The sequence below is a fragment of the Tupaia chinensis genome, unplaced genomic scaffold, assembly GCF_000334495.1.
Source record: "Tupaia chinensis unplaced genomic scaffold, TupChi_1.0 Scaffold000523_1, whole genome shotgun sequence".
In the NCBI taxonomy this organism is placed as follows: Eukaryota; Metazoa; Chordata; class Mammalia; order Scandentia; family Tupaiidae; genus Tupaia; species Tupaia belangeri.
This window is the reverse complement of record NW_006160036.1, coordinates 2,310,189-2,336,800: the sequence shown is the minus strand read 5'-3', so window position 1 is coordinate 2,336,800 and position 26,612 is coordinate 2,310,189. Positions and strand designations below refer to the sequence as shown.

The window sequence follows — 26,612 nt, the reverse complement described above, 5'->3', positions numbered from 1 at the left end:
ACAAGGCTCTTGTGAGGCTAACACACACAAGTAGGTTCTGGGCTCACATCCAGAGACCTCCGAGAGGACGCTGGGCATGCATGTGCCTGTGACCCAAGGCTGGCTGAGGCTGGGGCAGGATAACGGCAACAGGAACCTGCTGGGGGTGCTGACTCTCTCACACATGCACATATGTGCTCATGAAAGAAAGAAAGAAACTTTTTTCTTAAAAGGATAACAACATTCTGCCAATGCAAATACGTGCATTTCCTATATAATGGCACTTCAGTCCTTCTGTTATAATATACACTTTGTTGATATTTGATTTAGAATGACAGATTTCATTCCCACATTAGCTCTCTTACTCCTAAAGCCAAGACATAAGAAATAAATTAATGATCTGCCTTGTCTCGGTTTTCTAAACTTGTAAATAAGCTGGGGTGGGTAGGGACATTAGGTCTATGAACTGGAAAGGTCAGTGTAGAAACTGTGCCCTTTCTGGCTTGCCACAGAGTGGCCAGCTGAATACCCGCTCCCTTCACGGCTTTGCACTCAGCAGTGCTAATGGCAATGTCCAGTCAGGTAGCCGACCATTTCTGGACTCTGAGGCAGCTCAGATGGTACCAATACTCCCAGGCATCTTGAAGCCCTTGAAGCACATCTGGGCTGCAAAACTGGGTCTCCTATATCCTTCTCTGGACCATTGTACACATTAAAGCAAGGGGCAGCCTCCCCAGGGCTGCAGGCAGGTCTAGTCCTATCCTAACGCTCCACAGAAAAGAAGCTGGTCAAACTCTACTTCAGAAACGTGTTTCAGCCTCTGGCAGGATCAGGGAGGGAATTGGCTTCCCTGGGCGGTTTGTTCCACCAGACTTAGAATAAAGAGTGTTTTCAGAGCCTGGAGTTTTCCAGCTGCCTGGAAACAGGAAGTGCCCAATCCCAGAGAACAGTAACCCTCACACACGCCCTACATAAAGACATGTTGAGCCATTAGCCCTAATTGCCTGTGACTGACACGGGAGTGAGGCCGGCCTTCCAGGCATTTGCTCAGCGGAAAGAAAACAAACAGCTCACAGGGGACACAGGCAGCCATTTTCTCTCCTTCTTGCCAAAATGATTCTGCTCTTTTCCCTCCAAATTATAGCACATAGATTTGAAATTATAAACCAAAGGTCTTTCAAGTATTCCTTACCCTACATGCAAGAGAAATCTCTATAGGGAATAGTGGGATACAGCAAGTGGTTAGTAATCTTTTCACAAAATCGAAAACTTTACGAAAAGCTGAGCTGCTTCTCAATACCTCCAATTCTCTCCAGGTTTGAGGTTAAGAATTATTTGCAATAGTTTTCATTTGTTTAACAAACCTTATTAAGAGAGATGAGTTGGGTGGTGTGCTAAGTGCTAGAGATGCAATATATATGTCATAAAAATCATATCTGCTTTCAGATTTAGAATTTTTTTTAACAATTATTTAATTTTATTTATTGTCATTATTCATTTTTTTATTTTACTGAAGTTGACCAGAGAGAGGGGGAGAGAGAGAAGGAAAGTGAGAAACCAAGCTGTCAGGTCCAGGACTTGAACCACAGTCAGCCATCTGAGAGTCCAACCACCTTAACCACCACCTTCCAGCCCCCCAGATTTAGGACTTTCATTTAAACAATTGGGATTTAATTTTTTTTTATATATCAGGACCAGCAGATGACACAATGGTTGCATCACTACACTTCCATGTAGTTGACCACAGTCCAAGTCCCGGATGCTATGGATTAAAACTCATGCTGTGTGTGTGTGTGTGTGTGTTGAAGATCCCGAGAGGAGAATAAAGGAGAAGGGACTGTGGTGTGGCCATCCCCTCTAGGGCGGTTGATGATTTCTCGATTTTTGTCTCTCTGTCTCTGTTTGTCTCTCTGGTAAGAACATGCACCCTATAGCAAAAATCTCAAAAAAAAAAAAAATGTATTTAGTATTATTACTTAACTTGTTACAAGGTACATACACTCACCAGAGAGAGAATACGCTCACCAGAGAGAGATAGGGAAAGTAAGAAAGCAAGTCACCAGGTCTGGGACTTGAATCATAGTCAGCCAGGTGGGAGCCCAGTATCCCAACCACCATGCCACCTGCTGGCCCCGACAAATGGGTTTTTAGTAGTGATTTAAGAACTAACAGCACATTACCCATCATGCAAGAGACCCTCCATTCTCCCCTCTTCCTTTATGAATTTTTTTTTTGGAGAGGTTTTTGATATAGGGTGCGTGCGCTCGCCAGACAGACAGAGAGAGATAGAGAGATAGAAAGCAAGAAATCACCCCCCACCCACCCACCCCAGAGGGGATGGCCACGCCACAATCCCTTCTCCTCCATTCTCCTCTCGGGATCTTGGGCACGCATGCACACGCGCCCGGTATGAGTTTAAGCCATCGGGTCCGGGACTCGAACCGCGGTCGACTACGTGGGAGTCCAGTGACATAGCCATTATACTAACTTCTGGTCCCCTTCCTTTATGAATTTTAAGGCCAACCTCAGCCAGATCATTGGTGACTGTAGCTATATGAACAATGGTCTCCTCTATACCAAACTGACAAGGATGGACAAGAGGACTGGCCCTATAGTCACTGAGATAAGATTTTGTTCCCCACTTCAGAAGCATTATCTTCCCTATGGCCCTTCACAACCACTTCAAAAATATCATTTAACAGGTATAAAGCCCACCATTCAGTGAGTGCTCCTCATATACCATCTCATTTGAGTCCCTTAGCTTCTTAGTATTTTTTCTACCTTACCAAAATGGTAAATCATGTAAGGCCAGGGGGTGAGCGGACATTCAAACCCAGACCCGTTTGGTTCCCAGGTCCATGCTCTTAATCTCCACTCAATAGATAGCCAAATCTGGACTTCCCTTTGGCTCTCTGAGGCCATCTTCTTATGGTCCAAAGTCTTTACCACTAAGTTTAATTCTTAACTAATGGATGGCAAGGAAACTATGTTAACATCTACCCCAGCGATGAGAATAACATACTGTAACATTCAGAGCCTAGAGCCTGTGGAGGCGCAGGCTGATAGGACAAAATTCAAGAGAGTAAAGCCATTTTCTAGGCAGGGTCTAGCCCAACACCTTCCAATGATTCAGAAAGGCCAAATGAGCTCCTTGTTCCATAAAAGCCACACTCTGAGTCAAGCTGTTCGTGTCAAGTCACAGCATAAGGTAGCATTGATTCTGGCCTGGATGATTTAGATTCCGTTAAGATTTATGTAGTACAAGCAGTTCTCCCACACCTCCCTTGCTTCTACACATGGCAGCCTCTCCAGAGATATTTAGCCACTAGGTAATAAATAACAGCGTTGTTTCTCCCCTGGAGAAGGAGCCTCAGTTTTCGGAAGGAAAGCGCTGTCGCAGGACAGAAGACTACTCACCCAGCAGGCAGAGCATCGGGGGCCTGGGCAGCCGCTGGGAGCTGCTGTGTGCCCGAAGTGCTGGGCTCTTCTCCTTCAGCTGGGGTGGCCGGAGCTGGAAGAGACGTTGTGTTGGGGTTCGTGGTCACACTCAAGGCTGCGGTGGGTGGGGATGTCACACCAACGACAGAGGGCTCTTCGGAATCAGTGGCTACGGTGGATTCATCATTCACTGCAAGTGCACAAATCATGCTTTAAAGATTGATTATGAATAAAAATTTTGTTTATATTTACTAAGTTCTCCACTTAATACATTAACACAGTATCTATAATGTTATCCCATGAGTTTCCAGTGACAGCAAAAAAGGTTTATAAAACATAACTTTGGAAATTGTGGCCCATCAATAATGTCCATCCAAAGGAAGTAAGACAATGAACATGAAATAAATATATTAAATACTACCTCCTTTATAGAACTTTTTTTGCATTTTTGTAACATATTATGGTTACATTTCCTGCAATACAAGAATAGCAGGAAAAATGAAGATAACAGGGACATGTTGGTGCTCAACAGAGCAAGGTCAAGTTTACAGAGTCACATTCTTTTCTTTAAATCTGCTATTTGTCTGCTAGACACGAACAGTACTGTCCTTCAGAAAGCTCCACAGACCAAGAGGCTTAGAAAACATTCAATAACATGCTACTCTTTTGAAGACTCGTGCTCTAAGTGGGAGGCACGATTAATACTCTAGACAAAAAAGAAGGGGCTTGAAAGCAAAGGACTTGTCTCCAAGGTAACAAAAGAAAAGCCTGAAGTGAAATATGCTAGTTGCCAAGTCTCTGTATTTTGCCATTTCTTTTTGCTTCTGTGATGATTACTCCTGTTGTTCACAAGGACCCCAAGGCAAAGCGATATCTTTTAACTCAAGAAAGGATCAAAGAAGGTTTCAAAGAATTTTAGTTTTTTGAAAATGGATCAGTCATATGCAGAAAATGTTCTACATATGTGATTGCACATCTTTTTTTACATGTGACTTTTATATTGGGATTTATAGAAAAACGCCTTACTCATTCTTTAGCCTCATCTTTCTAATTCAGAATTGTGTTTTGTAGCTTCCCAGATTCTTCTTGAACATTTCCTCTGACAGGAAGCTCACTATAGAATCATTCTGCTATTGAACAGATGCACTTGCCAGAAAGTGAGTTCTTACATTAAGTTGTATTCCACTAGCTGGTCTGAGTCCCTCTAGCCCTGTCTCCAAAGCAATTCAAAATAACTATCTGGCCACTCTGTTTCTCATTAGTCTCCTCTTTTCCAGTAAGAAGGTCTACTATTTCTTCAGTGTTTCTAGGTCTCTACTTTGCTTACCATCTGATCACCCTCTTCTAGATATCTTCTTCTACTACCTCTTCTAAATAATGAAACCAGGAACTGACCATAATAAATCAGATACCATGAGACCACCAGAGATTACTGATTTAATGGTGGTTAAGAGTGCTGGACTCCCACTCGCACATGGCCAACCACGGTTTTAAGTCTCAGACCTGGCAGCTTGCTTTCTCTCTCTCTCTCTCTCTCTCCCATGCTCTCACTCTCTTGCTCTCTCCTTCTCTGGTGGAAAGAAGGAAGGAAGGAAGAGAAGGAGGGAGGGAGGAAGGAAGGAAGGAAAAGAAAACATTTACAGAACACAAGTAGGTGCTGGGCGAGATGCAAAGCACTCCGGTTCATCTCATTTAAGCCTCATACACACCCTGGCAACTTACATACAACCAATATCATCCATTTTATGGTTCAGGAAACCAAGGCTTGAAGAGGCTAAATAAGTTGCCAATGCCTCAGAGTACCTAGTCGCACCCTGCTCTCTGTCCCCAGAGCCAGAATCACTTGCTCAGTGCGCTCCACTTCTCCCTCTGCACAACCTCTAACATGACCCAAGATGGTAACTGAGCAACCCTGTGACCAGCTGGCTAACATGAGACCGGTGGTGAGACGAAACTGAAATTTCTTTATGTGATGTAATAGCAAGCCTGAGTTTAATGCATGTGTATGAGCCTAAGGCTAGAGACTACCTACAATTTATTCACTTGCTGTCTCCCTGGTATATGGAATACCGTCTGGCACAAAAGCTAAATCTGTTGTTTAATAAATGACTAAATCTTGCACAGTTAATGTTTCCCCAACATAAATGCAAGATTTTATATTTATATTTATATTCCATCTCAGCTAAGCTAGTAAAACACAACAGATGGTGATTTTCTTTATGCAAATATATAAATTGTAGTCAATTTCAGTTTTTAAAACATACTATCAGACCTTTTCCAGAGCTAGATAAATTCATTCCAAAATGTGTAAAACTAAATGCACAGAATAGCCATGGAAATTCTACAGAACTATGTACACATATAGGGGGAATTTGTTCTCTGAAGTGTTAAAATATATTATAAAGCTACAATTAAAACAACATGGTACTGATGCCTGATGAGACAGACAGTCAAGTAAGCAAAGTTCAGAAACAGGCTTATATAATTAAATAATTCACTAGAGGTAGCAAAATAGTAATATTCTAATTCTAATATGCCTCTGTGTTTATCAGCTGGAATACTCATAAAGAAAGCATGCTCTTATCAGTTATTTGGCTACTTTGAGGTTCAGTTTGTGAAGGTCAGGGGAAATACCTGATTTTCTCTTTAGTTACCAGTTTTCAGAAGAATGAGTTGACTTCCTGTATCCTCTAAAAATAAACAATTAAATTTTACTTTGTTTAAAAAGCATTATGAGAGACCGAATTTAAATGTGATTAAAACTTTAATCTATTGCGATAATGTTCATGTTGATACCAAAATTGTCACCGTCTTTGGCTTGCATTAGTGGTAGGGAAGGGAAAGGGATCAAGCTGTTTAAGGGTCTTCAAGTTCTCTGAGAAAATTCTAAGATAATTATTAAATGGGAAAGTGCAGTGTACATACTGGATTATCATTTGTGTGCCTGTATGCATACGTATTTTCAAAGAGTACGTATGTTTATGCTTGTATAGTCAAAGACTAGCTTTGGAAGAATCACAAGAAACCCAACAAGGGTCTCTCCAAGGAGAGATGGAAGGCTAATTGAACAACAACAAAAAAACATTCTTTATATAATTTAAGCTTTTATGTTTTAAAAGTTTTAATAAAGGTATTAAAAATAATAATTATGAAACTGTTGACCAATAAAAGAACAAAAGCAGAGCCCCATGGCCGGCCAAAGAAGCAGACCCTCCAATCAACACTGGAAGAGTGGTCACACAGCTGTGACTCTAATTAGAAGGGCTCTCATCAGGACTATATTGTCTTCGGTTCTATGCAAGTCTTTGATTCACCAGAGTAACTGTGCTGTTTACGAGTTTTATGCTATACCTTGAGTTCAAATTTGGAAACAGAGAAATCTGAAAGTCAGATACCCTAACATTGACAAGGTTTCTGTGTCTGTGCTTGTACTCCTCTACTCTCAAGGAGTTTATGTGTTTGCGTGCATGTGTGTGTTTATGGGTGCGTACTTGTTTTTAGAACATGAAAGCCTGAAAGAACCTCATGAGAGCTTGTAGTCCAAAGAAACTACGTTCAGACGATTACTTATTAGCCTGAGGGCACCCCAGTGAAACAGTGACAGAGTACCATACTCAAGCATGATCAGACTTCAAATAGAGAGAAAAACAGGATTATCAAAGATGAGGAGTTACAATTTTACCATGCCTTAAGAACTGTTTTATTTCACATTTTAGCAACATTCACTATTGCTAACATTCTCTAATTTGTAATCCTAACTATTTGAGGATTACAAATTACTTATCTCCTCCAAAAGACAGCATCTTTGAGGGTAAGGGCAGATTGGTCTTCATTTGTCACTCCTTCCACTTTATTTCCTGTGCCCTTCCACCACTTGAGCAAAGAGTGTTCGTTCACTCCCCTTTGCAGAGTCCACGGCACCTGTGGTCTCAGCTACTCTGCCACACAGCCCCTGTGACATCGGCACTGACTTAACTGAGGAGTGTTTTCAACTTCTTTTCCTTAAAGGGATTATAGGGCAGTAGCTTCTCTTACACTTCTTTATGGTGTCCAGGGTGCTTAGCAAAACGGCAATTTATAAATATTTATGCAATAAATACTTGTTCGACACACTTAAAATCTAGACCAAAAAATTAAATAAACCATTTGACATTTTATTAACAATATCATTTGCAAACATTTCTTTAAAAATTATTTTTAAGTTATTTATTGGAAAAGATGGTATGTCCATCAACGGGTTTCCCTTAATATGCCTAACCATGCAACCATGGAACATTTATCAAAGTCAAAAAACTAATTGGTACATTACTATTAACTATACTCTAGACTTTATTTGGCTCTCATCAGCTTTTCCACTAATGTTCTTTCTCTGTTCTAAGACCCAGTCCAGGGTCCTGCACGGCCTTTTTAGTAAGTTCACTTTTATTAGCTCATTTACCCTCCCCCAACAGGTTTATGAGGAAGGTATTATTCCCTTTTCATTGAAGACAAAACTGAGGCTCATAGGGAAACCACTCAGAGATGTCATGCATCTCTCAAGTATTAAAATATATTATATGGGACCGGCAGTTAGCATAATGGCTATGTCGCTGGACTCCCACGTAGTCGACCATGGTTCGAGTCCCAGACGCGGCAGCTTAAACTCACACCGGGCGTGTGTGCATGCGTGCCCAAGATCCCGAGAGAAGAATGAAGGAGAAGGGATTGTAGCGTGGCCATCCCCCCTGGGGGGTGATTTCTCGTTTTCTGTCTCTCTGTTTCTCTCTGTCTTTCTGGCGAACGCACGTGCCCTATAGCAAAAACCTCTCCAAAAATAAATAAATAAATAAAATATATATTATAAAGCTACAATTAAAACAATGTGGTACTAATGTCTGAACAGACAGATAGTCACATAAACAAAGTTCAGAAATAAACTTATATAATTAAATAATTCGCTAGAGGTGGCAAAATAGTAATAATCTAATTCTAGCATGCCTTCTTTGTTTATTAGCTGGAATATTCATATTAAAAGAAACATGCCCGGGGACCAGCAGTTGGTGTAATGGCTACGTCGCTAGACTCCCATGGAGTCAACCGCAGTTCGAGTCCTGGACCTGGTGACTTAAACTCACGCCGGGAGTGTGTGTGTGCGTGCCCAAGATCCCGAGAGTAGAATGGAGGAGAAAGGACTGTGGTGTGGCCATCCCCCCTGGGGGGGGATTCTCGCTTTCCGTCTCTCTGTCTCTCTCTGTCTTTTTGGGGAGCACACGCACCCCATAGCAAAAACCTCTAAAAAAAAAAAAAAGAAAGAAAAAAGAAAAAGAAAGAAGAAAGAAAGAAAGAAAGAAAACATGCCCCTCTCAACTATTTGGCTACCTTGCTCTCTATAAGGAGCAGAAACCGTACTCATACCCAGAACCATGAAGTTAAAAACACCTGCGGGGAGGGGGTGCCGACGGCATAGCTGGCTTTCCCATGTGGGGAGAAAGGCTGTGTACGGGGCAAGTGGGGTAAGAAGGTAAAATGGCAGTTGAGCAGCGCTGGCTTCTGCAGCTGTGGGTATTTCACAAGGTTCCTTCTGCGACGTTAGTTACACATTTTAACTTTATGAATCACATATTCATTCAGGACTAAAGCACATTCTAGTTACAGTTAGCCAAAAAAAAAAAAAATTTAGGAATTGGAAATGCTTTTTCTTAATCCTCAAGCCGCTGCCAGCTCAGTGTGTGTTCTGAGATGTGGAGGTGTGTGAGGAGCACAGGTTCGTGGGTGCACACAGGTCTTTTCAGTCCTCCCACTCAGCTCAAGCAAGTAATCACTGGCCATGACAGAAGCTTTTACTACTGAGATCGGCTCATGACAGGTGGTCCACAGCAAGGCGGCCAAACTCCCTGGCCTGCAAAATGCGAGCATCTACACTCCTGATGTGGCTGACCAGCCAGCCCCTCATAAGAGCAACCAAAACTTGGAAAATGTTTCCTATTGCATGGCACAGGATGAGTAAGGCTTTCATTTTTAAAATGCAGTGAAATTGCATGGGAAAGAGGAAAAAACCTAAAATGGACAAAACCATATCACACTACCTGACACAAAGGTTAAATCCTTCCCTGGGTAATTTAGACAGTAACACAGTTCCCACTTACATGCCATCATGCTTCTAAGAATTCAAACTCTGCAACTGGTTTTGAAAATTTATGGACTATGAAATGGGATCATAGAGAAAAATTAAGATGGCAGAACTAGCCCTTCCAGATATTAAAAACACACTATAACGTATCAATAACCAAAATCATCTGAGACTTGCTCAAAACAAGAAACAGTTCCTGCTGTATATAAGAATGTGGTGGGGCCAGCAGATGACATAGTGGTTAAGGCACTAGACTTCCACATGGCCGACTGTGGTTTGAGTCCTAAACCCAGTGGCTTGAAATAAGCTGGGCAAGTGTGCATGCATGCTCAAAATCCTGAGAGGAGAATGGAGGAGAAGGGACTGTGACATGGCCATCTCCCAAGTAGTGATCTCCCACTTTCTCTCTGTCTCTCTGGCGAGCATATACACCCTATAGCAAAAAATCTCTCTCTAAAATTAAATTTTAAAAAATTTTTAAAAGAATGTGGTAAGAGATAAACACTAAGTAAAACCACAGGGAAGAAATTATTTAATTAGTATTTCTGTAATAGTAGGATCCCAATATAGAAGAAAAGTATTCTATATCCAGTCTTCATTTTTTATATATACATAAAAATATATATTATAATTACATATATATTTAGTGATACTTTATATGTAGTATAGTGATACATATATCATAAATCACTACAAATACTAGTGGGATAGTTGTTTTTTTTTAATACAATATCATGACGGGGGAAAGTAAAAGAAAACAGAAGAAAGTATCTTACATGCAATAAAAGACAATCGTTTCACTTACTGAAGCAAGCGGTAAATTACACTCAAACAAATGCTCAGGCACTTTTTTTTTTTTTTTTTAAAGATTTTTTTGCCATCGGGCATATGCTTACTGGAGAGAGACAGAGAGAGAGGGAAAGTGAGAATTCATTGCTAGGGGGAATGACCACATAGCAATCCCTTCTCCTCCATACTCCTCTTGGGATTCTGGGCACACATGTATGCACAACTAGTGTGTTTTTCAAGCCTCTGGGCCCAGGACTCAAACCCTGGAGTCAGCCATGTGGGATCCAATGCCTCAACCACCCTAGCACCTGCTGGTCCCATTTAAAAATTTTTTAAACTCCTTGTCTACAAAAATCACAGAACTAAGATTTAAAAAAAAATAATGATTTATGGCAAAAAAACTTACAAAACTTATACCTTGACACTTCACATCCATTAGGATGGCCATTATGATAGGGGAATGGAAAAAAAATTCGTGTCGGCAAGGATGTGGAGAAACTGAAACCTTTGTGCACTGCTGGTGGGAATGCAAAATGGTACTGTTTCTATGGAAAACCATATGGAGGGTCCTCCAAAAGTTAAACACAGGATTACTATATGATCTAGCAATTCCACTCTTAGGTATATAAACAAAAGAACTGAAAGCAGGGCCTCAGATACTGGTACACCCATGCTCACAGCAGCATTATTCAATAGCTAAAAGTGAATAGTCAACACTCCAGAAATGCCCGTCAATGAATGACTAGATAAACAAAATGTGATACACACATGAGATGGAATATTAGCCTTAAAAAGAATGAAATTCTGATACATGCTACAACATGGATGAATCCTGGAAGCACTATGCTAAGTGAAGCAAGCCTGACATAAAAGGCCAAGTTATTCTATTTACGTGGGGTACTAATAGGCAAATTCACAGAGACAGGAAGTAGAAGAGAGGTTACCATGGGTTAGTGGGGAGGGGAAAACGTTATTGTTTATTAGATGCAGAGTTTCAGTTTGCGATGATGAAAATGTTCTGGAACAGTGGTAAATAGTTCTGAAACACTGTGAATGTACTTAATGCCACTGAATTTATATACTTAAAAATGGTTTAAAAGATAAATCTTGTGAATATCTTACAGCAATTAAAAAAAATTGTGCCCAGAATATATTAAAAGCGTATAGAGTCTCTAAAATAAATGTCTGAATCTCTAAAGGATAAATAATGAAATAGTTTGATATAAGTGTTTTTCAAACACTTTTTTCAAAATGTTTCATTATTTATCCTTTAGAGATTCAGAAAATTGAGATGCAAGGAGATTAAATCAGGAGTTGGCACTTAATACTGTTAGCAAAAATGATAAACCAATGTTTATTTATAAGATTGAAAGAAATAATAAACCACACATACCAGTTCAGAAAAATTTCAGAGTACTTTGGGCATATGATTCATCCTCTTAAAAGGGAAATTTAAGAATATGAGAGAACTTCAAAAAGTTCACAGAATTAAAGTACCCATTTATTCTGGTGAGCAATTTTTAAATACATGCAATGTTTCTTCATAATATGCATTTCCATTAATTTTCTAAAGACCTGCATACACATTAGAGCTCATTTTAAAAAATGTGTATCCTTTGAGTCAAGTAATAAAGCTGAAAGCAAAGATATTTACAACAGGATTTTGTTTTACAATAGGCAAATTCCCAAGAATTTTGGAATGGTTAAATTAATTATAGCATATTAACTGTGAAATAGCATGAGACCACTTTTTAAAAAGTAAACAAGAAGGCCACACAGATACACAGAAGTCTGTATAAAAAATAATGACGTGAAGGAAGAACACATACCTATGCTGCACAATTATAACTGTATGAAATGAAAAGGACACACGCTATGTGCCAGACATCAAACCAAGCACTCTGTGTGTTTTATATCATTATTCTTCATAATGACGTATGAGATATATACTCTTGCCCTAATTCGTAAGTGAATAAACGGGGCCGGCAACTCACTGGGTCTTTACGTATATATTATACACAAGGACTTGGGATATGACCACATGTGACTCCTGACTGATGCGTGTGGATATGACATTTAAGGAAGGAGTTAAGAGGTATAATTTTGGGGGCAAAATTTTCAATCAAGAATGAGAAAGTAAATCATCTCACAGAAGTTACAATGAAGTGCTATACCATTAGTCTATTTCTCAATTCCACCACTTCTAAAACTTAGCACATTTATATAGACAGGCTGCCATTCACTCTTATTTTATGAAAATGAATACTCTACAGTTGTGACAACACACCAAAACCACCTGGAACTCCAGTTTTGCCCCAAATGTCTTTTTCATGCATGACTGCAGTGCACAGCCAAAGAGCCTGCTAAATAAATCATGTATGTCTGTAAACGCGCTTCCTGGAGGCCTGGCTCCCCACAGCCACCATCTTGGAATTGGACCTTACAGTTCTCACAGTTGTGCACTGAGGGATGAAGATGTCCTCATTCACGTCCCCTTCTAGTCCCACACTGTGCCAGAAAGGAGCTTCTGCCTGCTCCTGCAGAGAAGGATCTATCTGTTCCCTTTGAATAGACACTAATGTGCCTAGGCTACCTGTGAGGTAAAGGCGTACTATCTTCACAGCAAAAAGGGGAGAGAGGGAAGCCAAGGCCTTCATATTCTAATGGGCAGAAATTTCTACACTATAACCGCTGCTCTTCACAGATGAGTTTTAGAAATGGTTTGGGCATTCAGATACACCATCATAAAATATTACCAAGGCGATCTGGGGTTAGAGACACTTGGCTTTCTGAAAACATGGCTGGCACCTACCTCATCTGCTAGAATATAATGATCCTGGAGATAAGGACAATAACCAAAGGCACCTAAAATGCAGGCAGGGAAAATATAGGCCTGTTTTGCTTTTGTTTTTAGGTTTTTGTCATAGGGTGTGAGTGTGCTCGCTGGAAAGGAGACAGAGAAAGGGAAAGCAAGGAGAGGAGATGGCCACGTGCAATTCTTTTCCTCCATTCTCTCAGTATTTGAGGCACATGTGTACATGCGCCCAGCATGATTTTCAAGCCACTGGATCTAGGACTTGAAGAGTGGTTGGCCATGGGACCAGGAGGTAGCGTAATGGCTATGTCACTAGCCTCCCATGTAGTCGACCGCGGTTCGAGTCCCAGACACAGTGGTTTAAACTCACGCTGAGCACGTGTGCAGGCATGCCAAAGATCCCGAGAGGAGAATGGAGGAGAAGGGATTGTGGCGTGGCCATCCCCCCAGGGGGTGATTTCTCACTTTCTGTCTCTCTGTCTCTCTCTGTCTTCCTGGTGAGCACACGTGCCCTGTAGCAAAAACCTCTCCAAAAAAAAAAGGAGTGGTTGGCGATGTGGGAAACCAGTTGCCTTAACCATCACACCACCTGCTGGCCCCACACAGACCCATTTAAATGTCCACAAAGAGTGACTTAAAGACCATCACCATAGAAAGTCAACTTACCATTAGTTTTTACAAGAAGAGCAGAGATGGTTGAGGGAAACCACTCTTATGATAACATAGCGTCTGGAAGAATCAAGTGGTTGGTGTCTCAGCCGCTGTATCTGGGAAACAACTAGTTCCAAAAGCCAGTGTTCCTTCCCCTTCGTAAACACTGGCCTACCTCCACGAGTGACTGATATTGCAAAGAAAAGCATACCGACTGGTGCTCACACAGCTGCCTATGGGTCCCTACAACACAGTCCACGGCCCCCACCTCACTCTCTCCTTCACCGATGAGAAGGCGAGGCCATGCTACTGCTGTATGTTCTAGCACTCAGACATGGTAGTTGGCACAGGAGCACCAGGTGAGTTGAGACAACAGCCACTAGGATGCCTCACCTGCAGCACATTCTGATTCCCAAAACTCGGGACCAGCAGTTATCGTAATGGCTATGTCACTGGACTCCCACGTAGTCGACAGCAGTTCAAGTGCCAGAACCGGTGGCTTAAACTCACGCCAGGCACGTGTGCATGCGTGCCCAAGATCCTGAGAGGAGAATGGAGGAGATCACCTCCTAAGGGGTGATTTCTCGCTTTCTATCTCTCTGTCTCTCTCTGTCTTTCTGGCGAATGCACACGCACTATAGAAAAAAAAAAAACCTCTCCAAAACTCAGGGCAAGCTGGTTAACTCAGTTCCTTTGGGGAGGTCCCAAATTCCAGGGAGGAAGTCAGGCCACCATGCTCATCATAACCCTTGCTGAACACAGCACTCCACCCTGCAGTCCATTGCAGTCAACAAGGTAACCAGGCACCATAAGCTACCATCAGGGACTCGGAAGTCTCTACCCAGTGCGGCCACAGAACAGTAAGTTAGCATCATTAACCCAAACAGATTTCTTCTATTCAATACATTTGTCACACACAGGTTAGTGGCAATGCAATGACAATGCTCATATGGAGACAAATGTCCTTCATGTCATAGCTCTGCTATCACAAGCATATGAAACATTATTTCAATGTCACTAATCAACATAAACACCTGTATTCCCTTACCCACTGCCTATCAAAACAAACATCTATGTCCCTTCCCAACTTCCCCAAATTAAAACAAATTACAGATGGCATAGTGGTTATATTGCTAGACTCCCACATAGTCAACCACGGTTCGAGTCCTGGACCTGGTGGCTTAAAACTCACGTAGAGCACGTGTGCATGTGTGGCCCAAATCCTGATGTCTGACAAGTGCGCATACCCTACAGCAAAAAACTCTCCAAAAATAAAGAACAAATCAGCAGGCCAGCAGGCAGCATGGTGGTTAAGGCAATGAACTCCCATGTGGCAGACTGTGGTTCAAATCCCGAACCTGGCAGCTTGCTTTGTCACTCTCTCTTGCATGCACATATGCCAAATTTTTAAAATAATAATAAATAATTCTTTTAAAAAAAAGACAAATTACCAAATGACAGGAAGTCATTACAGATTTAATAATCTCCAAGAAGTTCAAAAAAATTAATTTTCCCCTTCATTTTTCCTTTCTGACACTCTCCTGATAAGAAAAACAGGACCAAAAAATAATCTGTTTGAAATTAAGTCCTTCTCTTTCCACTTAAAGGGAAGCAGAGCCCAAGGCAGAGAAATTCCACATGGATATGGACAGGACTGTCTCCCCTCAGTTGGGACCGTCCACAGCACAGTCCTCAGTGGGATCTGCCTTTAGCCCTGGTCAGCATCCCAGTCCATTCACTTGTCCTGCCATCTTGCCCAAGTCACTCCTTAGCAACAATGCATAGTCCTCTGCTCCCTATTTCTGATTAATTCCTTAAATTAGGGAAATAAAACTTGTCTTATACAAATAACATATCCTCCATAAATAAAATCCAATTGTAATAAGCAATGAATAGAAAAACAGCTCTTTTTATTGTTGTGCAAAGGAATATTTTAGAAGAGCATGGTAATATGGAGACAGACTCTGGCTACCCAGAATAAGCCAAAGATAAAAGAAAATGGGTCACTGGAAAGAATGACAGATTCAAATCCACCATAGTTCTGGAGGCTTCTCTCACCCACCCTTCGTTTTGAGTCGGTAGGCAGAGTCCCAACTCCAGGTTAGGCCAGGTGAGGGCCCACTGCTGTGGTCCAGGCAGGTGTGCTGTGCTATCACTCACCTGTGCCATTGGCCAAGCCACTGTGGCTTGCGTTCTTGATGGGCTGCCGATGCCGGTTCCTAGAACCAGGGCTGTGCTCTCCAGTTGCTGTGGGTGTTCTGGCTGAACCACCTGGATGTCTGTGCGTCCTGGGGGTTCAAAGTACAGAGCAGACAGATTTAAGTCACTGAGAACAAGGATATCCTACCCAAATCATCAAACTCCCTCTCTTGCTATTTATTGGAAACCTTTAATAACCCCTCTAGTTTTTGACTCAACAGACGCTGCTCTAAGCAGAGAGACCCAGGGAAGCTTCCTTCTTGGGAAAAGCCCAGAAGGCAACTTTGTGTAAACTTTTCCACTTGAAGTAAACAAATCTGAGGTGAATTGCCCCCACTTCTGAAAAAACTGGCAAAATATCCTGTGACCATTGCATTATTTTTATTGGGCTCAAATGTTAGAAATAAACAAGAATCACTAGACAGGAAATAGTTCTCCCATTAGGCAAAAAGAGCCCAAAACTTAACCAAATCCATTTTCTCTGTGACTAGAATGACTCCCAAGGAACTAAAAGTTGATTAATACAAAGCATTAGACAACTTCAGTCAACATGTTATATCTCGAAAAAGTTAGCCAACAGTCCAAGTAAGTGAGAAACAATGGGGAGCAATGGGTCTAAATCACACTGGGTGTAAATCATAAAGAAAAGGATAAGATCTAGCAGCAGAAAAGTCTACCTGACATCAGATAATACCCATTTTACAGGTAATAAAACAGAGAAGTTCTATAGAAAGTAAACAAACAAAAACAATTCAAATCCAAGGAGTTTGACCTCAAGAGCCCATGATCTTTGTTCATTTGAAATGTATTAATTTATCTCATAAGCAAGAAAGACACAGAGAGAGAGAGACGGAGAGAGTGAGAAAGAGAGTAAGAGAACACCCAACACAGTCCTGACTGTCATGATCCACACCCGGCCTTCAGCCAGCCCTATCATGGGCACGCGCGTGCCCAACATACTCAGAGAGGTCTCCAGGCTTAAACCAGGAAACTTCCTTGTGGGTCAGCACTGCAGTGTGTGATGTTTTAACCCTGCACCACCATCTGGTCAGCCCATGCTCTCGGGTTGGAGGACAGGGATCCCTGGATGTAAGCTAAATTCCGCATGGACTATTCTTTTACCAGTCACTTGGCCTGTGGTGAGATGAAGATACAGAACAGAAAGCGTGCCCTGGGAATATGCACACCCACCAGAACAGCCCTGCTGGTGTCAGGCGTCTGGTCCAGTGTGTTGGGACAAACTTACAGCACAATCCAAAGGAGGTTCCTAGGGAACTATGAAACACCCCGCCCCCCACCCAGTGACCTCCTCTAGCCCAAGAAACAGATTTTTCTGACAAGACGGACAGAAACCCAAATGTTTAGCAGTGGTTATCCAAAGATGCTGGAAATACAGACATTTCAGCTTCACCCTGTGTGCTCGTCTAGATTCTTCTAGTTCCCTTCATTGAGCCTGTATATACTCTTGAGTAACGGGAGAAAACACAAAATGTTTAAAAAGAAAAAAAAAATTTTTTTTGACCCAACAAAAACAAGAAAGAAAGAAAGAAAGAAAGAAAGAAAGAAAGGGAAAGAAAGAAACCTATGAAATTCCGCAGTCCTTCATATCCAAAGACTGCGTGGCAGTTAAAAATGGAGCGGGGGTATGGCTCAACTATGGAAATAAAGATTCAATTTGGACTCTCTTTTTCCATCTTATTTTTCCCTGAGCTAATTTCATAAATCAAAAGCTGTCAACCACACCTCAGTCAAAGAAAAATATTTCAAAGTCCCCACTTCATGGGAAGAAATGCTAGTATTAAGCATTTTACCACAACTCATCGAAAGCAGAACGCGCACAGAGTTCCAAAGGGAAAGGCGGCCCTTAGCAAACTGGCAACCATGTGTACATGTGTGCATACGTGTTGAGGGCACAGGGCTCCAGGGAGAGAAAATTGGTTAATAGAAGGTTTATTTCAGCCAAGAATCCCCTTACGAGGACAAAAAAGCCTCTCTGGTTTGGGACGTGCAGCCCCCAGGAGAGGGCTATATCCCTTCAGGAGCACAGAAGAGACAACATCAACATCAATTCTGTCAGCCGCACAGGCCCTGAGAGTCCCTGATTACTTCCAGTCCCCAGGGCCGCATGTCCCTCTGCAGAGCAGCTGGGCATGACAACAGGGTGAGGCCCATTACTCTCCTGGCTCCTCCCTCCCTTCCCCAAAAGGGCATGCGGTCAGAGTTGAGAGAGAATACTTTCAGAAATGTTTAACCACTAATGATAGCAGCTTACCCTGAATGACAGGCTGGAGCAGGGCCGGGATTAGCCCGTAAACCAGGGGCAGCTGGGACCACTTTGCGTGAATTGCTGCCTCCTTGCCCATGGCCAGCCGCCACCCCCGCTGCCGCCTCCTCCTCCCAACACCACACCACACACACACACATACCCTTTCCCCAGATTCTCCTGCTGCCCTAAATATGGAGTTTACTCTTGTGTTAACTTTTAAAACAAAACATTCAGAAGAAAAAGAAGAAAGAAGGCCTCAACATTTGGGGAACATCTTCTCATCAACACTTTCCTCTCTTCGAGGATTCACTCTTAAAAGATGGGATTGTGTCGTGATTAAAAGTTGGCCCAAGTGCTGAAACCACACACCATAAGCCAAAATAGCACCAGGACAAATGCGGGGTGATGGGATGGAGATGTGCCATGCTCCACCACAGCCGGCCTGGCTTCAGCTCCACCAGTGACTTCAACTTTGGCTTGTTCTCTCCCACCATTTGGGGGACAGTCAGAAGAGAGCTGAAGGGCCACACCAGTCAGGCCAAACTCCACAATTGGTTTCAAGTCACCTAGTTACAGAAATTCAGCTCTCTTTATGGCATGCCATTTTCAGAATGCTGGTGTGTCCTCACCTAAGTCCCTCCCCTCAGGAACTTAGGTCTGCCTAAGGAAAGCCAATCAATGCCAAGGCTCTGGGATTCTCCGTGCTTCTCAGGGCAGGTTCGAAGCAGATGAGGTCTCAGGAGAGGGCTCTTGGCTGCCCCTTGCCATTTAAATTCTGATATTTGCAGCACTGGCCTCAGCTGCACCCTGACAGCCAGAGCCTTGGATGTCTCAGACATCCGCCTCGCCCTTCATGAAGGCCAATGGACTGTGCTCAACTGTTATTGTCTGAGTACAAGGTCCTGTTTTAGGGCTGGCACAAATTAGAATCCCTGACCTCAGGGGGTTTACACTTTAGCAGAAGCACATTGATGTGTAATTTTGCTCAGACACAAGTTTACACCAGACTATGCAATGCTGATTTGTGGGAGCCACATGGCTAGTGAGTGAGCCTAGCTAACTACTAAGCATTGTCACCTCAGCACAGCTTGCAGACACGGTGTATATTGAGCAAATGGGTTATGTGGAGTAATTAAACAAAACAAAAATCTTGTTTCTTTGGTTAAGAAGAGGAAGTATGGGGCCAGCAGATGGCTTGGAGGTTAAGGCAGTTGGATCCCACATGGCCGACCATATAGTTCGTGCACACCCAAGAGAGAAGAATGGAAGAGAAGGGATTGTGGCATGGCTATCCCCTCTAGGTGGTGATTTCTCTCTCATGTGCACATGCCCTAGGGCAAAACTAAAAAATCAAAAGCTGTCAACCACACCTCAGTCAAAGAAAAATATTTCAAAGTCCCCACTTCATGGGAAGAAATGCTAGTATTAAGCATTTTACCACAACTCATCGAAAGCAGAACGCGCACAGAGTTCCAAAGGGAAAGGCGGCCCTTAGCAAACTGGCAACCATGTGTACATGTGTGCATACGTGTTGAGGGCACAGGGCTCCAGGGAGAGAAAATTGGTTAATAGAAGGTTTATTTCAGCCAAGAATCCCCTTACGAGGACAAAAAAGCCTCTCTGGTTTGGGACGTGCAGCCCCCAGGAGAGGGCTATATCCCTTCAGGAGCACAGAAGAGACAACATCAACATCAATTCTGTCAGCCGCACAGGCCCTGAGAGTCCCTGATTACTTCCAGTCCCCAGGGCCGCATGTCCCTCTGCAGAGCAGCTGGGCATGACAACAGGGTGAGGCCCATTACTCTCCTGGCTCCTCCCTCCCTTCCCCAAAAGGGCATGCGGTCAGAGTTGAGAGAGAATACTTTCAGAAATGTTTAACCACTAATGATAGCAGCTTACCCTGAATGACAGGCTGGAGCAGGGCCGGGATTAGCCCGTAAACCAGGGGCAGCTGGGACCACTTTGCGTGAATTGCTGCCTCCTTGCCCATGGCCAGCCGCCACCCCCGCTGCCGCCTCCTCCTCCCAACACCACACCACACACACACACATACCCTTTCCCCAGATTCTCCTGCTGCCCTAAATATGGAGTTTACTCTTGTGTTAACTTTTAAAACAAAACATTCAGAAGAAAAAGAAGAAAGAAGGCCTCAACATTTGGGGAACATCTTCTCATCAACACTTTCCTCTCTTCGAGGATTCACTCTTAAAAGATGGGATTGTGTCGTGATTAAAAGTTGGCCCAAGTGCTGAAACCACACACCATAAGCCAAAATAGCACCAGGACAAATGCGGGGTGATGGGATGGAGATGTGCCATGCTCCACCACAGCCGGCCTGGCTTCAGCTCCACCAGTGACTTCAACTTTGGCTTGTTCTCTCCCACCATTTGGGGGACAGTCAGAAGAGAGCTGAAGGGCCACACCAGTCAGGCCAAACTCCACAATTGGTTTCAAGTCACCTAGTTACAGAAATTCAGCTCTCTTTATGGCATGCCATTTTCAGAATGCTGGTGTGTCCTCACCTAAGTCCCTCCCCTCAGGAACTTAGGTCTGCCTAAGGAAAGCCAATCAATGCCAAGGCTCTGGGATTCTCCGTGCTTCTCAGGGCAGGTTCGAAGCAGATGAGGTCTCAGGAGAGGGCTCTTGGCTGCCCCTTGCCATTTAAATTCTGATATTTGCAGCACTGGCCTCAGCTGCACCCTGACAGCCAGAGCCTTGGATGTCTCAGACATCCGCCTCGCCCTTCATGAAGGCCAATGGACTGTGCTCAACTGTTATTGTCTGAGTACAAGGTCCTGTTTTAGGGCTGGCACAAATTAGAATCCCTGACCTCAGGGGGTTTACACTTTAGCAGAAGCACATTGATGTGTAATTTTGCTCAGACACAAGTTTACACCAGACTATGCAATGCTGATTTGTGGGAGCCACATGGCTAGTGAGTGAGCCTAGCTAACTACTAAGCATTGTCACCTCAGCACAGCTTGCAGACACGGTGGATATTGAGCAAATGGGTTATGTGGAGTAATTAAACAAAACAAAAATCTTGTTTCTTTGGTTAAGAAGAGGAAGTATGGGGCCAGCAGATGGCTTGGAGGTTAAGGCAGTTGGATCCCACATGGCCGACCATATAGTTCGTGCACACCCAAGAGAGAAGAATGGAAGAGAAGGGATTGTGGCATGGCTATCCCCTCTAGGTGGTGATTTCTCTCTCATGTGCACATGCCCTAGGGCAAAACTAAAAAAAAAAAAAAAAAATTTCTTTAGTGCCTTAACCATCACACCACCAGATAACCCAAGGGTGAAACATTTATTTAAAAGCTTTTACTTAGCTTCATTGAAATTGAAAACTGTCTCCCAAAAACTGTTAAGAAAATAAAGACATTCCAATGACTGCAAAGTACATATCGATAATGAACTTAAATCTACAATATATGGGACCAGCAGTTAGCGTAATGGCCATGTCGCTGGACTCCCATGTAGTCAACCACGGTTCGAGTCCTGGACCCGGTGGCTTAAACTTACGCTGGCACGTGTGCATGCGTGCCCAAGATCCCGAAGGGAGAATGGAGGAGAAGGCCCTCCCCTGGGGGCTGATTTCTTGCTTTCTGTCTCACTGTCTCTCTCTGTCTGGCTGGTGGGCACACGCGCCCTATAGCAAAAACCTCTCAATAAAAAATAAATCTACAATATATAAAGAATGCTCAAAACCCAGCAATAAAAATGGGGCTGGCTCGATGATTAAGGCAGCCAAATCCCACATGGTCAACTGCCTAGTTCGAGTCCCAGACCAGCAGCTTGTGAAACACAGGGCATGTGTGTGTGCGTGTCTAACATTCTGAAAGGAAGAAGAAATGGAGATGGAAGGATGTGGTGTGGACATCCCCCGGGGAAGTGCTTTCTCCCCTCTTTCTCTTTTCTTTTCAGAGAGCATACACATCCTCTGGAAATCTTTTTAAAAAGGGGGGGCGATGTTCAACATCATTTGTCCTTAGGGAATTAGAAAATGCAAATTAAAGTTACAATGAGATACTACTGCATACCTATTAGAACGGACAAACTTTTTAAAAAACTGACAGTAACAGGTGCCGATAAGGAAGCAAAATGTATACATTGCTGGAGGAAATGTACCAGGACAGTCACTTTGGAAGACAGGTTAGACATTTCTTACAAAGTTAAACACACACTTCGCATACAAACCAAAAATTCTACCCCTATGCATTTACCCATGAAAAATGAAACATATGTTTACACAAACTCCTGTATGCAAATGCTCACAGTGACTTTATTCATAATTACCAAAAACTAAACAACCCAAAGCTCTTCATCTGGTGAATAAATGGACAAACTAGTTCATCCATACTGTGGAATATTATTCAGCAAATAAAAAGACAAAAGTACTGATACGTACAACACAAATGAGCCACAAATGCAAAGTAAGACTCAAAGGCTACATAGTACATCATTTCATTTTTTCTGTTGTTAGAGAGGTTTTTGCTATAGGGCACATGTGCTCACCAGAGAGACAGGGAGACAGAAAGCTAGAAACACTCCCCCCCGGGGGGATGGCCATAACACAATCTCCTCTCTTTTATTCTCCTCTCATGATTTTGGGCATGCACGCACATGTGCCCAGCGTGAGCTTTAAGCTGCTGAGTCCAGGACTTGAACTGCAGTTGCCTACATGGGAGTCCTGCGACGTAACCATTATGCCATCTGCTGGTTCCATCATTTCATTTTTATGACATCCAGGAAGAGGTGAAATTTTCAGGGGAAGGAATATGTTAGCATTTGCCAGTGGCTGGGGACAGAAGGAGGGGCTGATTCCATCGGAGTATAAGAAACTTTCTGAGGCAATGAAACTCCCTATCCTGATTATGATGGTGGCTACCCAACTGTAAGCTTTTTTTGTTTTTTTGGAGAGGTTTTTGCCATAGGGTGCGTGCGCTCGCCAGACAGACAGAGAGAGAGAGAGACAGAGACAGAGAGCGAGAAATCTCCCCCTGGGGGGGGTGGCCACACCGCAATCCCTTCTCCTCCATTCTCCTCTCGGGATCTTGGGCATGCACACACACATACCCGGCGTGAGTTTTAAGCCACTGGGTCCGGGACGCGAACTGCGGTCAATTACATGGGAGTCCAGCGACATAGCCATTACGCTAACTGCTGGTTCCCCAACTATAAGCTTTTACCAAAATTTACAGAACTATAATCTACAAAGTGTGAATTCTACTATTTGTAAATTATACCTAAATACACTTCTTAATTTAAAAAAATTACTTGCGTGTTTTAACTACTACAAAAACATTTCATTAGGGTCAGCAGGTAGTGTGGCATATGGCGGACTACCTGGTTTGAGTCTTGGACTCGGTGACTTGAAAAGCACAACTGGCACATGGGCATGCCCAAAATCCCAAGGGAAGAAGATTTTATGGTATGGCCATCTTCCCTGGGGAAGGATTTCTCACTTTTTCTCTCTGTCTCTCTCTTTCTCTCAGGCAAGTATACACACCCTATAGCAAACTAACTTTTTTTTCATAATTATTTTAACTTTATTATTTACTTTAATTTGACTAGAGAGGGAGGGAGAGGGAGAAAGGGAGAGAGGAAGCGAGGGAGCAAGGGAGAGAAGGAGAGAGAGAAAGTGAGAAAGAAGATGCCAGGTCCAGGATTTGAACTGCAGTTGAGAATGTGGGAGTCCAGCGCCCTCAACCACCACACCACCTGCTGACCCTGCAAACTAATAAAATTCTTAAACTATATCTCTATTTTATCAAATAAGAAAAAACAGGAGCTGGCTCTGTGGCCTAGTGGCTAAGGAAGCCTGAGCCCATGTGCCCCACTGCCAGTCTGGTGGCTTAAACACTCCAGGCACATGTGCATGACTGCCCCAAATCCTAACAGGACAGAAAAATGTCAGAGAAAGAACTGGTATGATCGAATCCTACCGGGGAGGTGCTTTCTCCCTCTCCTCTCTCTGTCTTTCTATGGCAAGCACACATGCTCTCTGACAAAATTCTTAAAAATGAGAAAAAATAAAAGTGGGCAAAACTTTTAAAAGGCAGGTAACTTATTGTTTTGTGAATATGCTAAAAACAAAACAAAACAAACAAACAAAAAAAGCAAAACACAACAACCTTGTTAGAATTGTGATTTAGACAAAATGCAGGACCCTACAAGCGTTTCTATACTACTGAATGTGGAGGTTCTTTAAAATCTCTCACGAATGTCAAAAATTCATGGCTGGCTGAATACCAGGAACCAAACATACTTTTCTATCTTGGTAAAAGAGGCCCAGACTGTGAAAGGGAAGTTCGTAGACTTCAGAGTCAGGCCTGCTGGTATTGAAGTTCACCAGAAGACAAGTTTCAGGGTACAACAACTGATCATTGGTTTTCCTCCATTTTAAGTACAGCAGGTTTGCTAAAATTGCCCAATAAATTTAAACTTGTCTCACATTCCAATCCGGGGAATCGATACTTGCCTGGGATTTACTAGAGCCAAGAGGGCTCCTGTTTTCAACTTGTCCCTCCTCCCCACACTCTTAACTGGTCATTGTCTTTTAATAGCAGCATGGAAAGAAAAAAAAAAAAAACTGAGTGGTACTGGGCCAGTTTCCAGTAAGACAGAACCAGCAAGAAACAGGCACTTAAAATAGAAGCATGGAAAAAAAAAAAAAAAAAAAAAAACAAGAAGCAGTAATGGGAAAACAAAAAGTCTCCACCACTCAAAGGCATCAATAAGCAAAAACCTACTCCTACCTATACCCTTCTCAATTCTTCCTTCCCACTCAAATGTGGGTTAGAAGAAAAAAAAAAAAAGTGGGGAAGGGGTAAAAACAAAGACGTAAAAACGGGAAAGGCACAATTAGAGTTAAAATGGGACTGATCTAGTCTCTAAGGGTAATTTATGGCTCCACTCCACACCCTACCTCTTGGTTGCCGGACTCACAAATGACAGAGAAGGTAAAACTAAAACTGCTGCCAAGTCCATTCTAAATTACACAAAGACAAATGATTTACTTCTGCTCAACTTGGAATACAGAGCCATCCTCTCGACAGTGGCCATTTTATTTATTAGACTGAAAAATTCATCTTGAGAGAATGTACAATAAATTGTGACTCATCTGATCTAATTCCATGAATGCTGGGGCTTAATGGGCGGGAGGGGGAAGAACACTCAAACCTCCTCCTAAAGGTAGGAGAGCTGAAACTCATATAGCAGTCAGTGACTTGAGGTTCCCTGAACAGAGACAGCAGTACATGATTTGTCCTATGGCCTGATATCATCTGGACCTGAATTCGAAGGGCACAAGATGTCCCCAGTTTAGGAGATGAGCATCACGGACCATGAAATCCACTAACGTATAGGAAGAGTCTGCACAGGGCTGGCCCTGAAGGCAATTCAGAGCTCTGACTTTCATAGGTGGACCAGCAAAGTGTCTTCACCTTCTCCCTGGTAGCATGTGTTGATGGAACCTGGACAGCCTCCCTGGGCCACAGCTCCAGACCTAAAAGCATTCCATAGGACCTTGAAGCTGCTGACAGCTACAGGACAGAATATTATTTCCAAGTATTCAGGCATGACAAATCACAAAGGTGGGAATGCAGCAAAAGTGAGACAAGCTCCAAAAAGAGTATGCTCAGTGGACATCTCCCTAAACTCCTACTGAGGGACGTTCACAGCCTCTGCTAATCCACTTGCTAGCATACTCTTCCCTGGCCTCTCCCTGGCTGGCTCTGAAGCCAAGTAGTGGTCTAAATGTCCCTTATCTTCCAGGCTATCGTAAGTTTCTTTTCCCTCTCACCAGCATCCTGTTCCCTTTATGGTGCTTCCGTTTGTAATTATATATTGGTTTATGTCTTTATTTGCTCATTCTCTTTGTCCAATATGTTCCATGGAGGTAGGAACCATTTCTCTTTTATGTCCTTTGCACACTAGACACCTAGCAAGTGCCTGGCCTCACAGGTGGTGTTCAAGAAATATTTGTTGAGGGCTGGCACCATGTCAAGTGGCTAAGGGAGCCAGATTCCACATGGCTAAACATAGTGTTCAAATCCCAGCTCTGGAAGCTTGAAAAATATGCCATGTACTGTGTGTGCCCAAAATCCAGACCAGAGGGAGAAATAGAGGAGAAGGGATTGCGGCATGACCACGTTTTGTTGGGGGAGGGTAGTGCTTTCCCTCTCTCCCTGTTCCTCTCTGTCTGTCTCTCTCTGGCAAACACACTCTCAGTTGCTCTTTACTCTTTGAACATCATGTTGTCTCTTATTTTATAGATGAGGAAACTGAGAGCAGACAAGTTCAATAATTTAGCAGCTTCAGACCAGCTGTTGGTGTAATGGCTGTGTCACTAGATTCCCATGTAG

At 42.9% G+C, this 26,612-nt stretch overlaps 1 protein-coding gene across 1 annotated transcript in view; it reads right to left on the bottom strand.

Annotated features, from left to right (window-relative positions):
* The window catches only part of WWP2 (WW domain containing E3 ubiquitin protein ligase 2), a 164,943-nt gene that overhangs the window by 58,023 nt on the left and 80,308 nt on the right, over positions 1-26,612 (bottom strand). Inside the window, exons 6-7 of the mRNA XM_006156931.3 lie at positions 15,942-16,069; positions 3,397-3,607 (exon numbers count right to left, since the gene is read on the bottom strand). Coding sequence (XP_006156993.1) covers positions 3,397-3,607; positions 15,942-16,069 — 339 coding nt within the window. The remainder of the gene's footprint in view (positions 1-3,396; positions 3,608-15,941; positions 16,070-26,612) is intronic.